This window comes from Mus musculus, chromosome 1, assembly GCF_000001635.26.
Source record: "Mus musculus strain C57BL/6J chromosome 1, GRCm38.p6 C57BL/6J".
NCBI lineage: Eukaryota > Metazoa > Chordata > Mammalia > Rodentia > Muridae > Mus > Mus musculus.
This window is the reverse complement of record NC_000067.6, coordinates 173,629,055-173,649,284: the sequence shown is the minus strand read 5'-3', so window position 1 is coordinate 173,649,284 and position 20,230 is coordinate 173,629,055. Positions and strand designations below refer to the sequence as shown.

Below are 20,230 nucleotides of genomic sequence, written 5' to 3'. Positions count from 1 at the left end.
ATGGCTGTACATGTGTGATTTCTTGTACCTGAAATTAGAAAGGTCTGGGCTTTTCTTTTTATTTTCTCCACCTTGCCCAATTCTAGCTGCTATCTAGATTTACAGAATGCATGATGCTTGATTGTTTTTCTCTGAAACGCTCATGAAATTGTCCTCAAGCTTCCTTTAGAGTCTGTTTCTAAATTATTTTATTAACAATACTGAGAACCCCCACATGAGCTTTTATTTCCTAGAGTGCTAATGATAGCAGCAAATTGTGTGAATAAACACAAATATTCTGACGTCATTTTGGAACTATGTCTTTGATGAAAACAGAAGTAAGATGTTCTTTCAGAGGCCCATCCCTGCTCGAACCATGAAGATTTGAACATGTGCAGAATACTAGCCATCAATACTCTCTTATGCAGTGGGACTTAAATCCATTCCAAATGCAGTTCATTACTGCTTTAAAAGTAGTGCCACTATTATACCAAATGTTATACTTTTTCTTTTGCCTGAACATAAAAAGAGAGCACAACAGGTGTAGTGGACTTTCTAGTTTGAGTGGGATAAGTTAAAAAAGAGAGGAGATTGTGTCTTCATGTGAACATCAGTGGGATCTAAACCAGTTCCTGCTTACTGTGCACAGGTATCTTCAACATCGCTGTTCTCATTTTCATGGAATAGCATTGAAGAGCATATTTGTGAATACATTTTCAAATTTGCCACAGTTATAATCCTTTTACACCTATTAGGGTAACACCATTCTTTCTTACTCTCTTAGTTTGTTTTGTATTTTTATATGAGGATGTCACATATCAGGTAATTTGTAATAAGCAGACATTTATTTCTCTCAGTTCTGGAAGCTGGGAAAACAAAGATAAAGACTTTGGCATTTAGTGAGGTTTCTTGCTGTATCCTTGTTACAGGATGTGCTGTGTAGTTCTATGTCAACTTGTCACAAGCTAGGTTATATGAAATGAGAGAACCTCAATTGAGAAAATTGCTTTGTAAGATACAGCCATAGGTCTTTTCTTAGTGCTTGATGGAGAAGGGCACAGCCCATTAAGGGTGGTACAATTCCTGGGCTGTTGGCCCTGAGTTCTATAAGAAAACAGGCTAAGCAAGCCAAGAATAACAAACCAGTAAGCAGCACCACTCCATGGCCTCCGTATCAGCTCCTGCATCCAGGTTCCTTCCCTGAGTTCTTACCCTAACTTCCTTCATTGATGAATAGTGATAGCCAAATATAGCACCCTGCCCCAAACTTGCTTTTTCTTATAGAATTTCATCACAGCAGTAGAAACCCTAAGACATAAGATATTTGTGTGCTCAGGTTCTTGACCACTTATTCAGAAATTAAATTGAACAATCATACAACTTTCAAAGTAGGTGCGGACATTTATTTAAAGCCGTGGAATATCGCAGGTTAGGAAGAAATATGAAGTCAAGGAGAATAACAGGCCACATAAATGAAGATACGGAAGCATAGCAATTACTGTGGTGTTGACATTATGGACTTCAAGAGAAGTAGGAGGTTGACTGACCAACTTGGGTACCATAGGATTTTGTTTATTGCATAGGTCATCTAATGTTAATCAGTAGCACATACAATAATATATAGGCATAAAATGGCAAATAGGAGACAGTTTGTCTCATTTATGCACTCAAACAAGTCTAGGCTGGATTAGGCTATCTCTTGTAGCATCAAGGTGTGTTCTGGGATATATATCACTAAAGAATTGCTAAAAGAATAATCTACGTCCATGTTGGAAACATATACCTGAAGCCTGATGCACTTGAGCGTTCTAGGTTGTCAGTTGGTTTGTAGGTACATTGTTCATAGAGGGTTTGTTTGCCTAGTGTTTGAAAGTAAGTCTCTGAAGCTTCCAGTGCATTGTTAGAAGGGGTTGGTTATATGCCCCAAGCCAAGTGGAGTTCCAGGTTGCTAAACTATACCCTATGCTTGATTGACTTCTTCTCACGTGGGAGTAATATAATAAAATCCAAGAAATCAGTCCTCAACCCATTTCTTTGTAGTGATATCAATCTACTTATGAGAACTGGTAAAACCCTTATGACCTTCGTACATCCCTATTAATCCCATTTCCTAATGTCTGTCTACTGAGGTCTTTGCCTACACAAATCTCCCAAGGGGTCAGAAACACATATCTTGTACTTATCTTGTTATGGCTGCTATTTCTACCTTTCCTTTGCTCCTTTTCTCCATGATTGGTCATCATTGCCCATTGTCGTTATTGATACTGATTATAAAGGTAACAGGATATAGATCCACTTAGGAGGCAACACCCTGGGCATGTTTGTGAGGAATTTTTTTTTCCATAAATCAATTTGGGAATTCAGCCTAAATGTGGGTGACAACATTCTACTGGCAAAGTTTGTGAACTGAATATAAAAAGAAAGAGAGCTCTCCTCAAGAGCATACAATTGCTCTCTGCTTTCTGCTCTGCTGATACAATGTGATCAGCCACAGCACTCTCATCTACCATTAAACTGTGAGCCAATGTAAAGCATCTCTCTCAGTTTCTGTTTCTAGATATACAGTCATAACAATGAGAGAGGTAATTAACACTGCAGGAAGCCTTGACTGAGACTCATTTGTTTTAGGACAGCTTCCTCATGGTCTCAAGATTTCCTTGACATTATTTCACCCTATATTCAGAGGTGAGATTCTTTACTGTTGCAAGCAGTAAAATGTACTCTGATCATCCACTTCTGGAAATTCATATTTCAAATGACTAAACTCTACAATGTACTCACATTGACTCATGGAAATGCATAGGAAGGACTGCATCACTTCTGAAGACATTAGTCTCCACAACTGCATTCAGCCTGCATTTCAGCCTCCACATCCTTTTTATTGATGGCTTGATGTTTCTGAGGATGACACAGCTGTTCCTTTATGAGTAAGGCTTTGTCTTTAAATAGCTCACCCAAAACATAAATGAAAATATTTCATGAAACATGTTTATTCCTCCTTGGTCTGCAAACCCAGTTTTAAAGCAACTGACAAATGCAAGAAACTTGTGAAGTACCTGAAGTTTTTTTCATTCAAAGTATAAACACTATAAAATCAAAATATGTAATAAAATGCTAAAACTGTAGAAAGAATAAGTGCCATTTCCTAAACCAAAGAGCTTGCTTTTATCAGTTGAATGACATTTTTCTTTAGTTGGAACAGGATCTTATCTTTATAAACATCAGTGATGTCCAAGTCCGCAAAACAAGAATTAATGCAGTTTCATAAAGGAAGCAGGACTGAGTGGTTGTTTCTCAATTCTTAGCTTTGATAACCTTGAAAAAGATAGTAATGACATTAGATCAGTCTTGGTGAAGCTGGTTATACACTTCCCCCCTTTAGTCACACTATCTGGTCTCTATGAGCCACTTACATTGTTTTTTCATCATCACCTGCCTACTTATGATTTTCTGCCCCTGTGGTCACCTTTTACTCTTTGGTAGAGACTACAAAAATGCATTATTTTTTATTTATTTATATGTTTTACTCTAAACCAGCACAGATGAAGGTGGAAGAGAATGATAGTTTATGGAGCAACGAGAGAGAAGAAGGTGCAAGACCTAAAGGCAAGGGCTCTTGAGTGGAGGGCTTGTATTGGGTAGGAGAACAGGAAGAATGTACAAAATGCATGCCCCAAACAGCTGCTGTGGGAGGGTTTAGAATGTTGACTCATGGTCCTGAGAACTAGGGCTCTCTGAGAACACTACAATGTTACTCAGGAGGCCAGCCCTTGTATTTCATTCGTTTGCACTATAATCATAGCCTTGCTTTAGTATACAGCCAGTGCTGCATGGATCTGTGTGTCAGGGTGACAAGAAAATGGACTCTTGCAGCTTTGTGGAGTAACTTGCTCTGGGTATTCTTGGCAGCTTATATGAGCTGTTGTAAGTTCTGCTTATGAGTCTTGGTGATGTGCATTAATTTTATGTTGTAGATGAGGAGTTTTACTCATTTTGAAAAGAAACCATGTAGCCAGAATTTGAAACATGTCTCTTAATCAAAGCCACATTCTTATCAGATAATCTCTCTGCTTGCATAAAATTAATATTTTCATTACTTAAAAAAAACAAATAAAAAAAACTGACTGTTTTGGAATTGGGCTGGCTTAGAACTCACTATGCAATCCATGCTAGCCTCCAACTCATACATATCAACCTGCTTGAGTCTCCTAAGTGGTGGAATTAAAGGTATCAACTACTGTGTCTAGCCCATAATATAATGGCATTTAAGAATCTTTCTGAATTGCCTTTTTCTATAATTACAATCATCATAGTTTAAAGGATAAAAAGGAGATGTTTACATATATTAACTGGGAAACTTACTTTTCTTTCATCTCTTGAATTTTCTATGCTATAGCAGCACTGATATTCAATATATTATCCTGAAAGCATGACCCTTGGGAAGGAGAATGTTCCCCTAGAGCACTCACCTGCATGTTACTGTGTGTTGTAGATCTCAGCTGTGCTTTTTCTTCATCTGGGATCAGTTTAAAGCATATGAGTCTAAGTTTATCTCCAGGATTACAAGCAATATTGGTCAGTCGTCCGTAGACCTCCACTTCCATCATCCCTGTATCATCTCCTATCTCATAGCAAATGTAGTTCCACTTTTCTTCTTTCTGCCAAATAAATTAATGCTCATTCCATGAGAAATGGCCAGACATTGTCACATCTATCAGAATTGAAGGGTATCTGCAGAACAGTGCTGCTGACAAGAAAAATAGAGCTATAGGTTGAGATACGAGGTAGCAAAACAGATTCTGGGTTGCAAATCCTGATTTGTAAACCCCTTTCAAGCTTTTTTTATAGCCTGTGATGCCCAGTCTTGGTTGTCAACTTGACCACACCAAGAATCAACTAAAACACAACTGGATGCAAAGGTAAGGGGTTATCCTTGATTGGATCATTCAAGATGGGAAAACTAACCCTAATTCCGGACACTTTGAGGTCAAGAGACCCATTTCAAACTTGGGTCACCCCTTCTGATGGAAGCATACAGAAAAATACCTGGAAGTATGACGCTTCTCCTTTTTACCTGTCTGCCCTCACACTCACAGGTAATTTAATCTACTCTGCTGCCGAGTCATTCCTTAACAGTTATTAGAACCTACTTCTTTGGGGATCCAGTGTAGGTTGATGACAATCTAGGTTATCCAACCTTATGGAATGAATAACTAAACATAGGATTATTGGATTTTTTTTTCGGTTGGGAGATACCCATTATTTGAGTAGCCAACCATAGCCTATAAGCTACTTTACTATCTCTTTTTAGTATATATAGATTTATTCTATCGGTTCTGTTCCTTTAGAGAATGCATACCTATGTTTGCTGCAGCTTTCCCCCATAGGAAAAATTGCCTTAATTTTTACTGCTATACCGGTATAGTTAAATTTCTTCAGGGGTCTACATAAGAAAAGTGAAAACAAAATCTGTGTATTTCTTATATAATTTCCCATATAAAGATAAAAAGGCCACCTTGGTTATTTTTGTGTAGAAGAAATAGTTTTGAGTTTTCATTGACTGGATCCACATTTGTGTGACACACACATTTCCTAATCCCTGCTGTGTCGGTTTGTACTCCACTCAATTAATTTTTGAACTCTATATCTATTATACCTGCACATTCATTTAAATCAACTGCACATAAACGCCTGGAAAAACAAAAAAAAAATCACTGTGTGTGCAGGTGCACCTGTGTGTGAGAGCATAAATACACACACACACACACACACACACACACACACACACACACACACACACACACACACACAATGAATTTGTGATTTGAAAGCATTTAGGTCTGTTAAGCATAGATAACTGGAACTAAAAGACATACTCTTTCATTATTTTTCTATTTCATTATCTCTATTTATAAACTAAGAGATTAAACAGCCTTTCTTATCTGTTACATTTAATCAGAGGCCATTCTCTTAACTAGCTTTTTGGCTAAAAGTAAAGAATAGAAGACAGGGAACCCAAGTTTCTGCACTAGCTCCATTTGGGAGCAGATGGGTTTATTTTTATTTTTGTTTTGGTTATGACAGCCTGTGTCATTTCTTAGGACATCAACTCTCAAATTCTCCTTCAAATTCTCACTAATATAGGAGGTAAAGAACTCAACAAAGCAAAATTTTAATGATACAAGAATTGATGTAAATGCACAGTCTATGGATGTCTATGAATAGCCACCATTTCTTGGCAAAGCTCTTTCTAAAGCAATTTTCATCATGATATCCCAGTCTCCAATACTGATCAAGAATGCCTTGAGTTCTGTCACTCAGTAAATTGACCGATAGCATCTGCCAAACTAAGATTGAAAATTAGAGATTGCAGAAGAAATTTTAACATATAATACAATAGCTTACCTTACATACAGTAAACACTCCATTCACAAATATTCCTCTTTTCTTCGAGCAAAGATAGTTGATTTTAGGTGTTCGATTGGCACTTTTCCTCAGTGAAAGTGGGATATTCATTGGTTCGCCATCATTTACCTCTGACACACTAGATGCACTGTATATATTTATGAACCCATTGCAGCCAACATAGTTTGAGATGGTAAGGACCTTATTTGGTATGAACTTCTCCTTCAGGACAATGTCAAACACCTTTACTCTAAAGAATTCTGTTTCCGTAGCCACGGTGGCATGGAACATCTTCTCTTCTGTCACGTCATATGAAAATGGTTCTGTTACTTTTAACACCATCACTTTTTTGGAACCTTGCTGGTGACCATTTTCCTCAGAAGGTTCTTTGGGTACATTTTTCAGTCTCTGTCTCTGCATAGAATGTACACAGCAAAAAATGATACAATTAAGTCAAATAATTAGGTAGAATGAGAAAAACAATCTGAACAATAGCTGGCATGATATAACTTAGTTCTTAGAAGAAATGGAGATGTGGGTAATAATTTCAGCTTAGTAGATACTTTCATACTTAGTAGATAAGGCTATTATATGTACATTTCCCTAGTATTGACAAATAAGGCCAAGCTAACTTAAATAGTAGCTCCCAGTATGACATCAGTGTCTGATAAATAGTTTACAGAACTTAAGGAATGACTATCATACACTTTCTTTAGAAATGAAGGAAGTTTAGTTACAGGTGATTTCAGTATGCTTTGCAGGTACAGAAAAGACTGGAAACAGCCTAAAGCCAAACTACACAGGGTTATCTTCATAGATTCCTCATGCAGTGTTTCATATAATAAAATCATTTATGCCTACATTGATTGCATGATTGGTAATTCAACAAATATTAACTATGTTAAATATTTTTAAAAATTGTTTTCTGTGAGAATGAGTGTAAGAATGTTCATAGATGTGTGAGTGACAGAGAACACAGGACAAGCTGTGGTGCTAGTCTTGCCTTTTCACCTTGTTGGAGATAGGTTCTTTCTTGTTCACTGTGGTGTGTGCGAGGTAGGCTGGCCTGTGAGCTGCTTGGGGAATCTTGTGTGTTCTCTGATCTCTCCATTGGAGCACATTATGGTTAAAGAGATGATTGCTACACTCTCTGGTGCTTACTTGCTATGCTCTTAGGTTTTGTTAACTTGATATAAACTAAAATGACCAGAAAGAGGGAATCTAAACCTAGAAGTTGCATCCATAAGACTGGCTTGGCAACCAGGCTATAGGGTGTTTGTTGTTATTGCTGCTGCTGTTGTTGTTGTTGTTGTTGTTGTTGTTGTTGTTGTTGTTGTTAATGACTGATGTTGGAAGACATAGCAGTTCTCTCTGAGTGGTGCCATCTCAGGTAGATGTTTCTCTATTATATAAGAAAGCAAGCTCAGTCCTTTCTGGTCTCTGTTTCAATTCCCACCTTCAAGTTCTTGCCTGAGTTTCTGTTTGGGCTTCCCTCAATGAAGGAAGATTAAACTGAAATAAACTCTTTCCTTTCCAAGTTGCTTTTGTTCAGAATGCTTCATCACTGGGAAAGAAAAAAAGCTAGTACAGGGATTAATGAGCTTGTCCAAAGTTGCAATAACCATCTGTCATTCTATTGTGAAAACAGAAAATTACCTTGGCTATTGTTGCTAGAGGAACTCCTAGTGCCTGGGCACTGCTGGATGCTGTTCCTGAAGACACTGGAGGGTCCAGAATACTGCTGGACGGTCTTTTTGGAGTTTTGGGGGACTGAATGATGCTTTGTAATGTTTCTGAAGATCTGCTGCTGGTCTGACCACTGCTGGATGCTATTGTTGGAGAAATTTGAATGGCTTGGTTCCTTCGGGAAGCAGTTGGTAAAGATAACTGAGCAACCTGGACAATATGGGAGGGAGTTGGAAGGCATTTGAGAAGTCAGGGGACTGAGGCTGTTATTGCAGACACCTGATGAGTCAGATTCTGGCAAACATATAAGATGGCTCTGTAATCTCCTGAGGTATTTGTGACATCAGTTCAGGATTTCTGGTGTCATCTGTTAACATTAAAGTATTTTAACTGACCATCTAAAAACTCTAGATAAATTAAACTGCTGCCTATATATAGTCTATTGCCATCAAAATGACTTTATAATGGCATACCCTCCCAAGGAAGAAAAAAGATTTATTTAACTGAGGTTTTGATATAAGCATTTGATAATAGGGTGAGTGATTTAATCACATGAAGAGATTGTAGAATCCTAGGTTTATATGGGTTTGCTTTCATTTCTTTCAGTGATCCACATCTCTCTGTCTTGATAGCCATCAATTTTCTTCCTTTATTGTGTTGGAGATTAGACCCAAACTCTTATACATGCCAAGCTGCACTCTCCTCTCCTATTTATTCTGAACCCCTCCGCTAGTCATGGTTTTCAGTGTTAAATGAAACAAGAGATTCAAGATCCTTGAGAACAGCATCCTTTAAATAGAAGATCAGAGGTAGGATTGCCTCACACTGGTTCAAACAATTCATTTACATCACTCTTTAGTGCATCATCGTGGTGACAGATTAGCTGGTCTATATTTAGAAAGTCCAATTTGAGGTTCAATATCCTCTAACAGGCTTTGGAAAGCAATGTCTTTAAACTGACCACATTTAAAAAAAAATAATAATTTAGCCTGTTTTATATTCCCATTGTTATGCCACTCTGGTGGAGTCAGCTTGACAAAGCGATAGCTGGGAAGCTGGTTCATGAAGCAAAGAGTTTCAAGGAAACTCCCTTTCCGGGGGCCTGGCATTTTCTCCCTAATCTATATAAACCATAAAATTAATTTTTCCATTCCCGCATTAGTCTAGTGTATGGATTCACGTGCCCTCTCTTTAGTATTACCTTATTGTAAATGCCTTTTAAGATTGTATTCTAACATAGCTAAAGCCTTTTCCCAGTGTTCTTAGAATCTAGATAGCAGCAAGGAGTTTAACCTATTCAGTAACTAATTAAGCACTACCATATAACAATAAAGCACTAGCCATTAACTCAGCTGTCTTCAGAAAGAGACTAGAAATCTCACTGAGTTAGAAATCTTTTACTACAGGCTACATTCCATGTCAAGAGTAAGTTGATATACTACCCTAATAAGGGGGAACTCTCCAGACAGGATAAGTTTTACTAGACCTAAGAATTTAGAGGTCCATGATAACACATTACTCTTAAGGCCTGTCAAGAGTTAACAACTCCCTGATGCTATTAACCCTAAAGTGTGAAATTCTTGCCTGGCATTAGGCTGATCCTAGGCAGGGCTTATTATCTCTAATGTAAACATTTAATTAGTCCCTGCAAATTCCTTTCTGCTGTAACTGGTGAATCTCTGAGTCTCTTGTCTTTTTGTGATCTATATCTTCTGATAATTTGATGTAATATAAGTCTGAAGCTCAACCAAAACATTACATTCAGATCCATCACCACTCTCGCATGTTTGTCTGTCTGTCACTACATCCTAATCTTACCCATCTACTCTAGAGACTCTTTCCTATGCAGGCACAGGGGCCCAGAGGGTCTGCGGCATCCCATATTGTGCCTATTTGGGTGGGATGTACCATTGTGGCCTGTAGGATCTGTGAGTTAAACATGGGCCATCAGCATGGCACTAAGCACCTTTACTTGCTGAGCCATCTTGCCTGCCTAAGTAAAGATTTTATATTTCCATTGTAGAGAATTACATAACATAAGTTACAGCATGCAGTAGTTCAGACACACGAATGACCAGTAAATATAAAATTAATTACTTCAAATATCGATTTTTACTAGGTCCTATGACTAGATGGACAGATAAATATTCACTTGGTGGTAAAATGGGGAGGGACCTTAGTAGATTTTCCACTGGGATCTTAGCCACCATACCTGTGTGTCAGGTGTACTCCTCCCTGATTCTGGTTCTGCATCTTCATTTGTGGTGGACATAGGTTGGGAAGTACTGGGTTCTTCTTGCCTTTGTCTTTTTGCTGCGGTTTTCCGTTTCCCTGTCCGTGTCCTTTTAGCTGATGCAAAAAAGAAGACAGTAAACACAGGGAACTTTTCTAAGAGAACTGAAGTACACCCTTTGCTCTCAGCTCCTGCTTGTCTCACTGTGCTTACCTCCCACTGCTAGAGAAGTTTCGTGTGCCCACACAGTGGCCAAAACTATGAAGTCAGGCAAAAGACAGCCTCTGGATTTTACTTGTTCTCCACAAGGGAAGTTGGTATAGTTTTCCCATTCTGGGGACTTCTATGTCTATCAGTCAATCCCTGCCCCAACCCTCTTATTCTACAGTCTATTTCTAGGAATTTAAAGTTTAGGTCTGGGGAGATGTTTCAGTGGGTAGAGCCCTTGCTCTCAAACATGAAAACCTGACTTTGGCTGTCTAGTGACAACTCAAATTGCCCATCTAGAGCTTTTAGGCTGAACAGGAATATTTTAGCTTGCCTGTTTAAGAGAAAATGAGAGCCTCACGTTCAGGAAGAGACTTTTTCTCAATAACAGTATAGAACACAATAATGGAAGTCACCCAGTGTTGATCACTGGCCTCTAAATTCTCCTATGACAATAACCATTGACAAATCATCCTCTGTAGATGATCACTAAGAATTAGGAAATCATTGAAAGAAATGATCTGATTGGTGATATGACAAAATGGTGCTATTTACCTTGACTTTCTACCTTTGTGTCTGTTTGATTTTAATCTATTAATTTGATTATTGATTGTTTGTAGGGTTTGATATTGAGTCTAGCTACATAGCTACAGCCTGGTCTTTAACTGAATATCTCTGTGTTTCATCTTTCACAGATGGGACCACAGATAGGACATTTTATGACCAAATTAATCATACTTTGTGTTTGTTTGTTTGTTTAAAGCCAGGTGACTTTAAAAGTGGAACCACTTATCACTGAGAAGTAGACTTTAATGTAATTATTTAATATTTTTTGTATAATAGATAATGTTGAGTGCCTTAATGGAGCATTAACATTAATTAACTTAAATATTTTAAAATAAATATCCCTAACTTTATTTTATGATTTTCTCACCTTTCTACAGTAGGGAGAAGTCTCATCTCCCAAGAGCTTCTGTGTTTTTATTTTTCAGAATGCCCCCAAAGATATCCAACCCCAAATACATCAAAATTCTTTGCAGGAAGGAAATTTTGTCAGATGTCAATATTTTGACACCTGAAATGTTGACATTTCTATACATCCAGAGACACACACCAAAATAGGCCATGTCACTTATGATCACTGTGGAGCAAGAACATGTTTGAAAAAACTAAAGAAAGGGTGACATCCAGGGTATTCCCCTATTACCTTTTGCCTTCTCATTTTTGAGTTTATTAGCAATGTCTCCAAGTCCTGGAATCTGCTTATATAGTTTTATCAGTTGGTCCACTCCAGCATCTTTTGGGAACTTGTCTTCCATCAAATCAGCAATCTTAACTCTGTCGTACTGATCTTGCATTCTATTTAGTTTTAGTTCTTTGCTCAACAAGGACTTAACCATTCTAAAATCATGGTCATTAATACCCATTAATCCTGTCAGAAGAACAATTCTCTTGTATTCATTCACCATCTTTCAAATTATGTGTGAACCTAAATGAGAATAATAGCATAAAGAATTATACACATTTACATAAAAATTCAAAAACAAGACACACCCAGGTGAGTGAAAGACCCATGCCATAGTGTTCACAGTTGTCTGTGTGAGAGAGATTGTGAAATGGGCCATTTTGAAAAATGAGTGCAGAATTAATCCATTAATAAACAAGCCTAGAAAATTCTTCCCTGTTAACAACAGTATGTAGCTTAGGTCTGTCATGGTCTGTGGTGGAAGGAAATAGAAATAAACAGTTGCTGCAGTGTTTAGAGTATGGGCTATAAGCATTGTCTTAGTCATTGTTCTATTGCTGTGAAGAGACACTATGACCACAGCAACTCTTAGAAAAGAAAGCATTTAATTGGGTGATGCATCCATCATCATCATCATGTTAAGGAGCATGGCAGCAGGCAGGGAGACACAGTGCAGGAAAAATAGCTGCGAGTTCTACATCAGGATCCATAGGCATCAGGAAGAGAGAGCCACTGGACCTGGCTTGGGCTTTTTTTAAGCCCACACCCAGTGACATACTTTATCTAACAAGACCACACCTATTCTAACAAGATTGTACTTCCTAATCCTTTAAAATAGTGCCACTCCCTAGTGACTAGCAATTCAGATCTTTCAAATTATGTGTGGACCCTAGGAACCCATGTGGGGAGCATCCTTATTCAAACCATCAGATATGTTGAAATTCTGGTTGGTCTTTCTAGTAATCATTGATGTTGGAGCTTATCTCTGCATGTCTGAAGCTTGTAGGTTCCCTACACTCTTGACTGGAATGGATTATATGCAAAGGGGCTGCATCCTCTCATCATATGAATGGATATTGTTTAGCTACAACACAAGACCCATGCTAGGGGCACTGACACTTGCCCACTTGGATCTGATCATCTCTTATTGGCATTCTGTTTCTGTTGAGTCCTCATCTCAGGGTCCTCTGTGTCCAAATGATCGTCACTGTGATGAACATCTACATACTTTTAAGAGTCAGGTCACAATATTTATTGGGTAGAAGTATGCCAAAAGTTGCTTGTTTTTTTCTCCTTTCTGTTTGATGTCTTTTGATATCATTCATCACTCTTACTTGTTCATAGAATCTGTTTTCTGTATATAAATGATGATTACATTCAGTTTAAATCCCTCGATGATCCCTCAATTTGTTTTTGTTTTAAACCTTACTCCTTAAAATCTTGTGGGAAGCCTCAAATGATCTGTCTTTGTATTTGTGTTCCTTTATTCTTAATATGAGAGGCCTGAGGGTCTACAGCCTTCCTGCACTTGTCCTGCTTTGTGATATAGCTAAAAAGAGTTTCACTGCCATTTATTCATTTATTTCTGTCTGCTGCCTATGATAATTTTTAAGAAGGAAAACAATATGAGCCTTTGCCTTCTGGAATGTTCCAGAATTCCTGAAAGAACATTATTCTGCAAGTCTGGATCTGATTAGCCATTTGTGTACTTTCTGGGTGACTCCGAATAGGTTCCAAATTAGCTTAAATCTGTAAATACTGTGGGTTAGGGATTGTGTTCTGTATATCTTTTGTATAATTGGAATGTTACATTTCCTGGGCCTATTCATTGCTATTCTTTGGAGAAAAATTACAAGCATCATGTGGCTGAAAAGACCCAGAGGATGAAGGGAAAGTCCACTCAAAGATACATGCTAGTTAAGATGATTAAAGATATTGAAGAACATGAGTGTCCTGTAAAACTTTAGACACGAAGATGGCTATCTTAGGGTTTCTACTGCTGTGATAAAACATTGAACCAAAGCTGCTTGGGAAGGAAAAGGCTTCAGCCTCCAGTTTCTTGCCTTAACATCCTGTCCTGATTTCCTTTAATGATATGCTGTAGTGTACAAAATAAAGTCTTTCCTCCTCATGCCACACAGGGATTTTGCTTACTGGCCTGCTCTCCATAGCTTGTTTGGCATGCTTTCTTACAGGATCCAGAACCACCAGCTCAGGAATGACACTTCTCACAGTGACTGGACCTTCCATGTCAATCAAGAAAACTCCCCACAGTCATGCCCACAAGCCAGTCTGGCAGACCAATTTTCTCAATCAAGAGTCTGGTTTACAAAATGACTCTAGTTTTTGTCTAGCTGACATGAAAGTAGTCAGTCCAACTAGATCACTTGCAAGATTCGAGCAAAAGGTAAAAGCTTAGTCTCAGCAGAAACTTTGCCTTGAACAAGAGTGTGTGAACTTTACACACCACTGCTCCATGATGTCATAAACCAAAGAGCTTTACAAATAAAAAAACTTTGATTTCTTTCATGACTTGTGACAAAACACAGTTCCAAAAGATAATGATATGTGACATGTCAGGAGGTATGAATAATTTGTATGCATCCCACTTACATGGGAACCATCACATTTTGTTCTTGACAGACTGCCTTGATTTTGTGGTAATGATCCCTAACAGTGAAGTTCCCAGTAAAATTGTACTTAGAAAATAGGTATTAATATACATCTGCAGATACCACATTCTGGATAGGGAAATATATTCCTGCTTTTATAAGGAGGTACCTTAAACTTAGCATAAATTAAAATAAAAAATGAAACAAAGCCTTAAGTTGATAAACATGACAGTTTCAAAAATATATTGTCTGACACTGCCAGCTTCAGTAGTTTCAAAGACCAAAACCACAAAAAACAGATATTAGAATTATTTGTGAGGAAGCAATTGTGAGCGAAGTTGGATTTCCTTGCAGTAAAAATTTAGCAGAAACACAAATTTTACTGGTCTTGCCTCTGCATTACAAGAGAAGCCCAAGTGAAAGAAGAAAAACAGGAAGAATAGCTGACTGTTAGAGCAATGGAAAGGTTGTAACGGTTCACTTAGAGTTTCCTTTAAACTATAAGACATAGCTATAAAGAAAAGACAAGGAGGAGAATACGGAAGTATCACAAATGAAATAACTACAGCAGAAACTTGAAAAAATGGTATTATGAGCCTGAATATATATGTCATAGTCATTTACGTAAAAGCTATTGTTACATTTTATTTAAGATATGTTGCTATGGATAAGTCAATGATAACCAAGCTATAATCTGTAGAACCACAGGGGGTAGGCATAGAATAAACAACTTGAGCTGTTGTTCACAACCTTCCTGATACTGAAACTCTTCAATTCAGTTCCTCATGAGGTGACCCCAACCGCAAAATTATTTTGTTGCTATTTCATAACTGTAATTTTGCTACTGTTATGAACTGTAAATTTCTGTTATGCAGGATATCTGATATGCAGTATAACTGATATGCAGGATATCTGATATGCAACCCATGTGAAAGGGTCTTTCAAACCACCAAAGTGTTCCCACCCACAGGTAGAGAAACACTGGATGGAGTGAAAAGATAGATCTCTTTAGGAAATGGCAATAAAATAGATAATTATGGAATGGGACTTGGGACAGGAAGATCAAGTGGGGAGGGGAAGAGGAGAAGGAGTTATGGAAGGGAATATGGGGAGAGAATATAAAGTTAAAGGACATTTGAGGGGTAGTATGGAAACCTAATACAGTAGAAAACTCCCAAAATATTACCTATATGAAGGCAGTCTAAGTGGAATTTCGAATTAATAGAAGAGACAGAGTCCCACCTAGGCACTTCTTGTCACCACATGCAGCTTTCATAACTGGAATTGGGTTACACTTAGTTGAGTTGTTGTCCAAAGGGTCCCCACAGGAATCCCCAAATAACCCAGACTTTTGCCAAGACTTCCCGTTGCTCTTCACAAACTGACAAGAGGCCCCACTGAAGAAGATTTCACTGTCACAACTCTTTGAACATAGAGATGTCTGGCTGGTACCTACATAAAGCCTCACCCCCACTTGTAAATTTTGTTGGTACTAAAAGATATTCTGCACACTACCAAAAGAGAATTATAGACACCAACCCAGGCGTACATCACTCTTTCATTTGCTTAAAGTTTGGCAGTTGTTGTTTTTTTTTTCTCTTTGGGTGTAATTTTATTTTATTTTCTTGTTTTGGGGGTTTTGCTATAAGTTTTTTGGTTTTATTTTGAGGAAGAACTTAAAGTTGGGTAGGTAGAGAGGGTCAGAGGATATGAAAAAATTTGGGGAGTGGAAGAATTGTAAAAATATATTTAAATTTAAAATTATTTTAAATAATAAAAATATAATATAATACAAATTGATATACATAGCCATATGTTATTAATAAACCTTATTAAATAATAAGGGGAATTTTTAAACCAAACCATTTCATATTGTAACTAAAAAAAAGTCATTTCATCTATATTATATTTAAGTTGATTTAAAATACTACAAAATGATAACATTCCTACAAATAGTTGATTTATCTAATAAGGTGGAGAGCTTTTGGTGCTGTTTATAGAAATTTGGCCAGTACTTGTCACTGGGCTCAGTAGGATCAGTAACAGCATTGCATTTGGGCTGATGCTAGGATTGAGGCAAATACAGTCAAGGAAGGTGTGACTTTGCTTTTGTCTTGGTAATCCCTAGAAATGATGACTCAGGATACTTTGTTTATTGCTTTGGCTGATTCCTACCTGGTGTGATCTCTTTGTTCATAGCCTTTCTTGATTACTTTGATTTAAAAATTGACCCTGTTCTCTGCAAGGACCTAGAAGGTATAAAAGCTGACTGGGAAAAAATAAACCTGCTTTAGTGTCAGCGCTGTCTGGAGTCATGTTATAATGTCTAATTGTCTTTTTCTTTTTAATCCTCCCTCCCTTGAGACATTGTTGACTGAATGAGCTGGCTTGCTTATAATAATAATAGAAAGATCAGAATATCATGGTACATTTAGAAGTACATCTCTATGGAGGCTCTGCCTGACTAATACAGATTGCAGATGCTCACAGCCAACCACCAGACTGAACAATGGGACCCCAATGGAGGAGTTAGGGAAGGACTGAAGGAGCTAAAGGGGTTTGCCATCCCATGGGAAGAACAACAATATCAACCAAACAGAACCCCCAGAGCTCTCAGGGACTAAACCACCAACCAAAGAGTATACATGAAGGGAACCATGGCTCCAGCTGCAAATGTAGCAGAGGATGGCCTTATTTGGTATCAGTGGGAGGGGTGGTTCTTGGTCCTGTGAAGGCCCAATGCCCCAGTGTTGGGGAATGGCAGGGCAGGCAGGCAGGAGTGGTTGGGTGTGTGAGGGAGTACCCTCATAGAGGCAGAGGAAGAGGGGATGAGATAGTAGGTTTGAAGAGGGGAAACTGGGAAGGTGGATAACATTTGAAATATAATAAAATAAAATAAAAATAAAAATAAATAAAAAAGAAGTACATCCCTTGATTGTTAAAAATAAGTAAAATCTTTTGCAGTGATTTAGAAAGTTTAGCTACAATAATTAATAAACTTAGTGAGCCTGGTCTAATGTTCACAGAACTTTGAAATCAATTAAGAGCTTCTATCCAAGTCCTCTGCTGTGGTACATATATTCTTTAAACTGTTCTATAAATGTGCAAGATACATGTGTTCTAATTGACCTTCCATCACTCTATTACACTTCACCATTAGAGAACCAAAAGGAAAATAAAATAACTTTCCTGATGGTAGAAATTAACAATGGAAATACCATCTTTAGAGAGGTGTGAAGAAAGAACAACACAGAATGGGCTTGGGAAATGGTTAAACCATTTTGTGTTTATATATTATGAACCTGAGAAACTTCCTACTACACATAGTGATAGGATATTAGAAAATTCATTTCATGTCCAGAGGCACTTTTCATTCACAATAATTTTTCATGCCACTATCTTGGCTTTTTCCCACTCACCCACATATCCCAGATAACCATGAACTCCCTATCCGAGCTAATTATAGCCTTCACATTATCCACTTATTCAGATTTATGCTTAAAAAGTTCATTAAACTATCTAAAATATGCAAAATGTTTTATTCTTAGCTCATTCCTCTGTGGTGGAGGACTAAAGATGTCTGCTATCTTTTTGAGTGACTGACCCTAATCCGGCTGCTGTGGGCTCACTGCTGAGTGCAGCAGGCACCAGATCAGCACTGCCTCCTCCACAAGAACCAGCAAAGGTCTTTTCACTGTCCTTGTTGTTTTTACAGATGTAGCCAATATCTACCATATCTACAGAAAACAGGTAGAACTCACCTTGCTGGATGTTTCTCTAGGGATGTAAAGCTGAGATCTTCTACAGGGCAGGACTAGAGGCTTCTCCACTCCTCTTCCTCCTCTTCTCTTTTGTCCTTCTTCTTCTTAAAGTTTGTTGGGGACAGGGAGGAGTTGGTGTGTGTGTGTGTGTGTGTGTGTGTGTGTGTGTGTGTGTGTGTGTGTATGTGTATGTGTGTAAGAAGATAAACCAATAAATCTCTTGGGAACTGGAAAATGTAATCTACAGAAATTCTCAGGTTAGACTCACTCCATGGACTGAGGCTTGCTGAATGTCTCAGCTGGGTGTTGTTTTGTTGGCAGAAGAGCTAAGAAACAGGAAGTTCCCCTCCCGGCAGAGTGCATCTCTTTCGATTTACTCAGAGATTGAAACTCAACAGTTTTCTTCCTGTATACCTTTTAGTCACCATAAGAAAGTCAGAGACAGTTACACTCCATTGATATGTTTTGCTTTTCTTACAAATCTTACAGGTACAAGAACCAAATATAAAAGCACTGCATCCAACAAACTCACAAGTGAGTCACCAGGAATGTGCTCTCTTTTGAATAAAGATGAACTCCCAAAAGGCAAAGCTAAGTCACCAGGTCTCTTTCTTTCCTGCTCAGGATGCAAATGGCAGCAGGAGAAATTGGCAATTGCTAGCTGCTCTTGAATGAATTTCAAAAAGAAAAAAAAAAAGAAAGAAAGAAAAAAAGCAAAGAAAAGAAAAGGAAAGAAAAAATCTGAGATGAAATTGCTTTTGGTTTAAACACTTCACTCCTTTGTTAGTTCCCTGGACTTTCCAGAGTACCATGCTGTTAGAAACATATGACTCCAATCTCACGTAAGCAGAAAGGATTTTGGCTTTAGCTTTCCTCTTTTCTGTTACTACTACTACTACTACTACTACTACTACTACTACTATTATTATTATTAATTTATTTACTTTCAAAGACAGTTTTACTGTGTAGTCTTGGCTGGCCAGGAACTCTCTCTGTAGACCAGGATCAGTTTAGATTTAAATCTTTTACCCAGCTTTGGAAAGTAGTATTCTTTAACTGGTGATTGCCTTAATTAAGAACTTTTAAAAATGTGCCATCATTTCATGTTTCCATCATTGGGAATTGGATTACCTTGAAGTATTTCTGAAACAATATAGATGACTAGAAACTGTGGATTTGCTGACTAGATGCCATTTTCACTAGTTTCTTAGACTACATAAAATACTAATTATTCCCAAAAAGGAGAGAAGGGGAAGGAAAGCCAGAGAGAAGCTTTTCTTGGGAGAGCTAAGCCACTGGACTTGTGCTGTGTCTCCACCATTGATTCTGGTTGCAGCCCTTTATTCATGGTGAATGGAGGTTGGAAAATACCATCTTTATCTTTCTTTTGTTTGGCCAATGTAGTTTTTCCTTTTCCTTTCTTCATCTTTTGAACTGATTTAGTAAAGAAAGCCCAGGGGAAGTTGATCCTACTGTTTCCGCTCAGCTCCTGCTTATGTCTCAGTGGATTTGCCTATCCCTGCTGCAGAAGCCCAACATAGCCACAAGGTAGCCAAAGGTACCAATCTGGGACAAGCACTGTGGACAGTATTTGTATGGATCATTCCAAATTACAGCATCAGAGAAAGAAATTATGGTTTAATTTGTGATGTGGCAAAGTGGTGATATTACACTTTGACTTCTTATCCCTGTTGTTGTTGTCATTTGGTAGTCGATGCAGGGTCTGACTATGGAGCCCAGGCCAGTCTCAAAATGTAGCTCTTCCTGCTCTGGCCTCCTGAGTGTAGGGATCACATGTATGTACACTATGCCTAATTTCATCATGTTTTCTTTATTGCCAATTGACTTTATGAAAGGGACTTGCTCATTATCTCTGAGATACAGTTTTACTTATAATTAGATATTATCGCACAGGATGAATACTAATAATGGAATCAAATAATAATTAAACACGAGTATTAACTTATTTAATGTTTTAATGAACTTTTCTTTAAATTAATTTTTACTTTTCACTATTTTATATAAAATTACTTTTTTCCTTATTATTTTCCACTTTCACTTTTTTTAGATTTAATTTTTATTATTTTAGGTGTATGAATGT

At 37.7% G+C, this 20,230-nt stretch overlaps 1 protein-coding gene across 1 annotated transcript; it reads right to left on the bottom strand.

The window, feature by feature from the left end:
• Window positions 1-1,356: 1,356 nt before the first annotated feature.
• On the bottom strand, window positions 1,357-18,426 carry Ifi209 (interferon activated gene 209). Its single transcript, NM_175026.3, has 7 exons — window positions 18,130-18,426; window positions 11,718-11,999; window positions 10,283-10,419; window positions 8,041-8,280; window positions 6,385-6,798; window positions 4,449-4,637; window positions 1,357-3,294 (listed from the first exon to the last, which is right to left on the bottom strand). The coding sequence occupies exons 2-7, from the start codon at window positions 11,977-11,979 to the stop codon at window positions 3,274-3,276; spliced, it is 1,263 nt and encodes a 420-aa protein (NP_778191.1). The 5' UTR covers window positions 11,980-11,999; window positions 18,130-18,426; the 3' UTR covers window positions 1,357-3,273.
• Window positions 18,427-20,230: the final 1,804 nt, after the last annotated feature.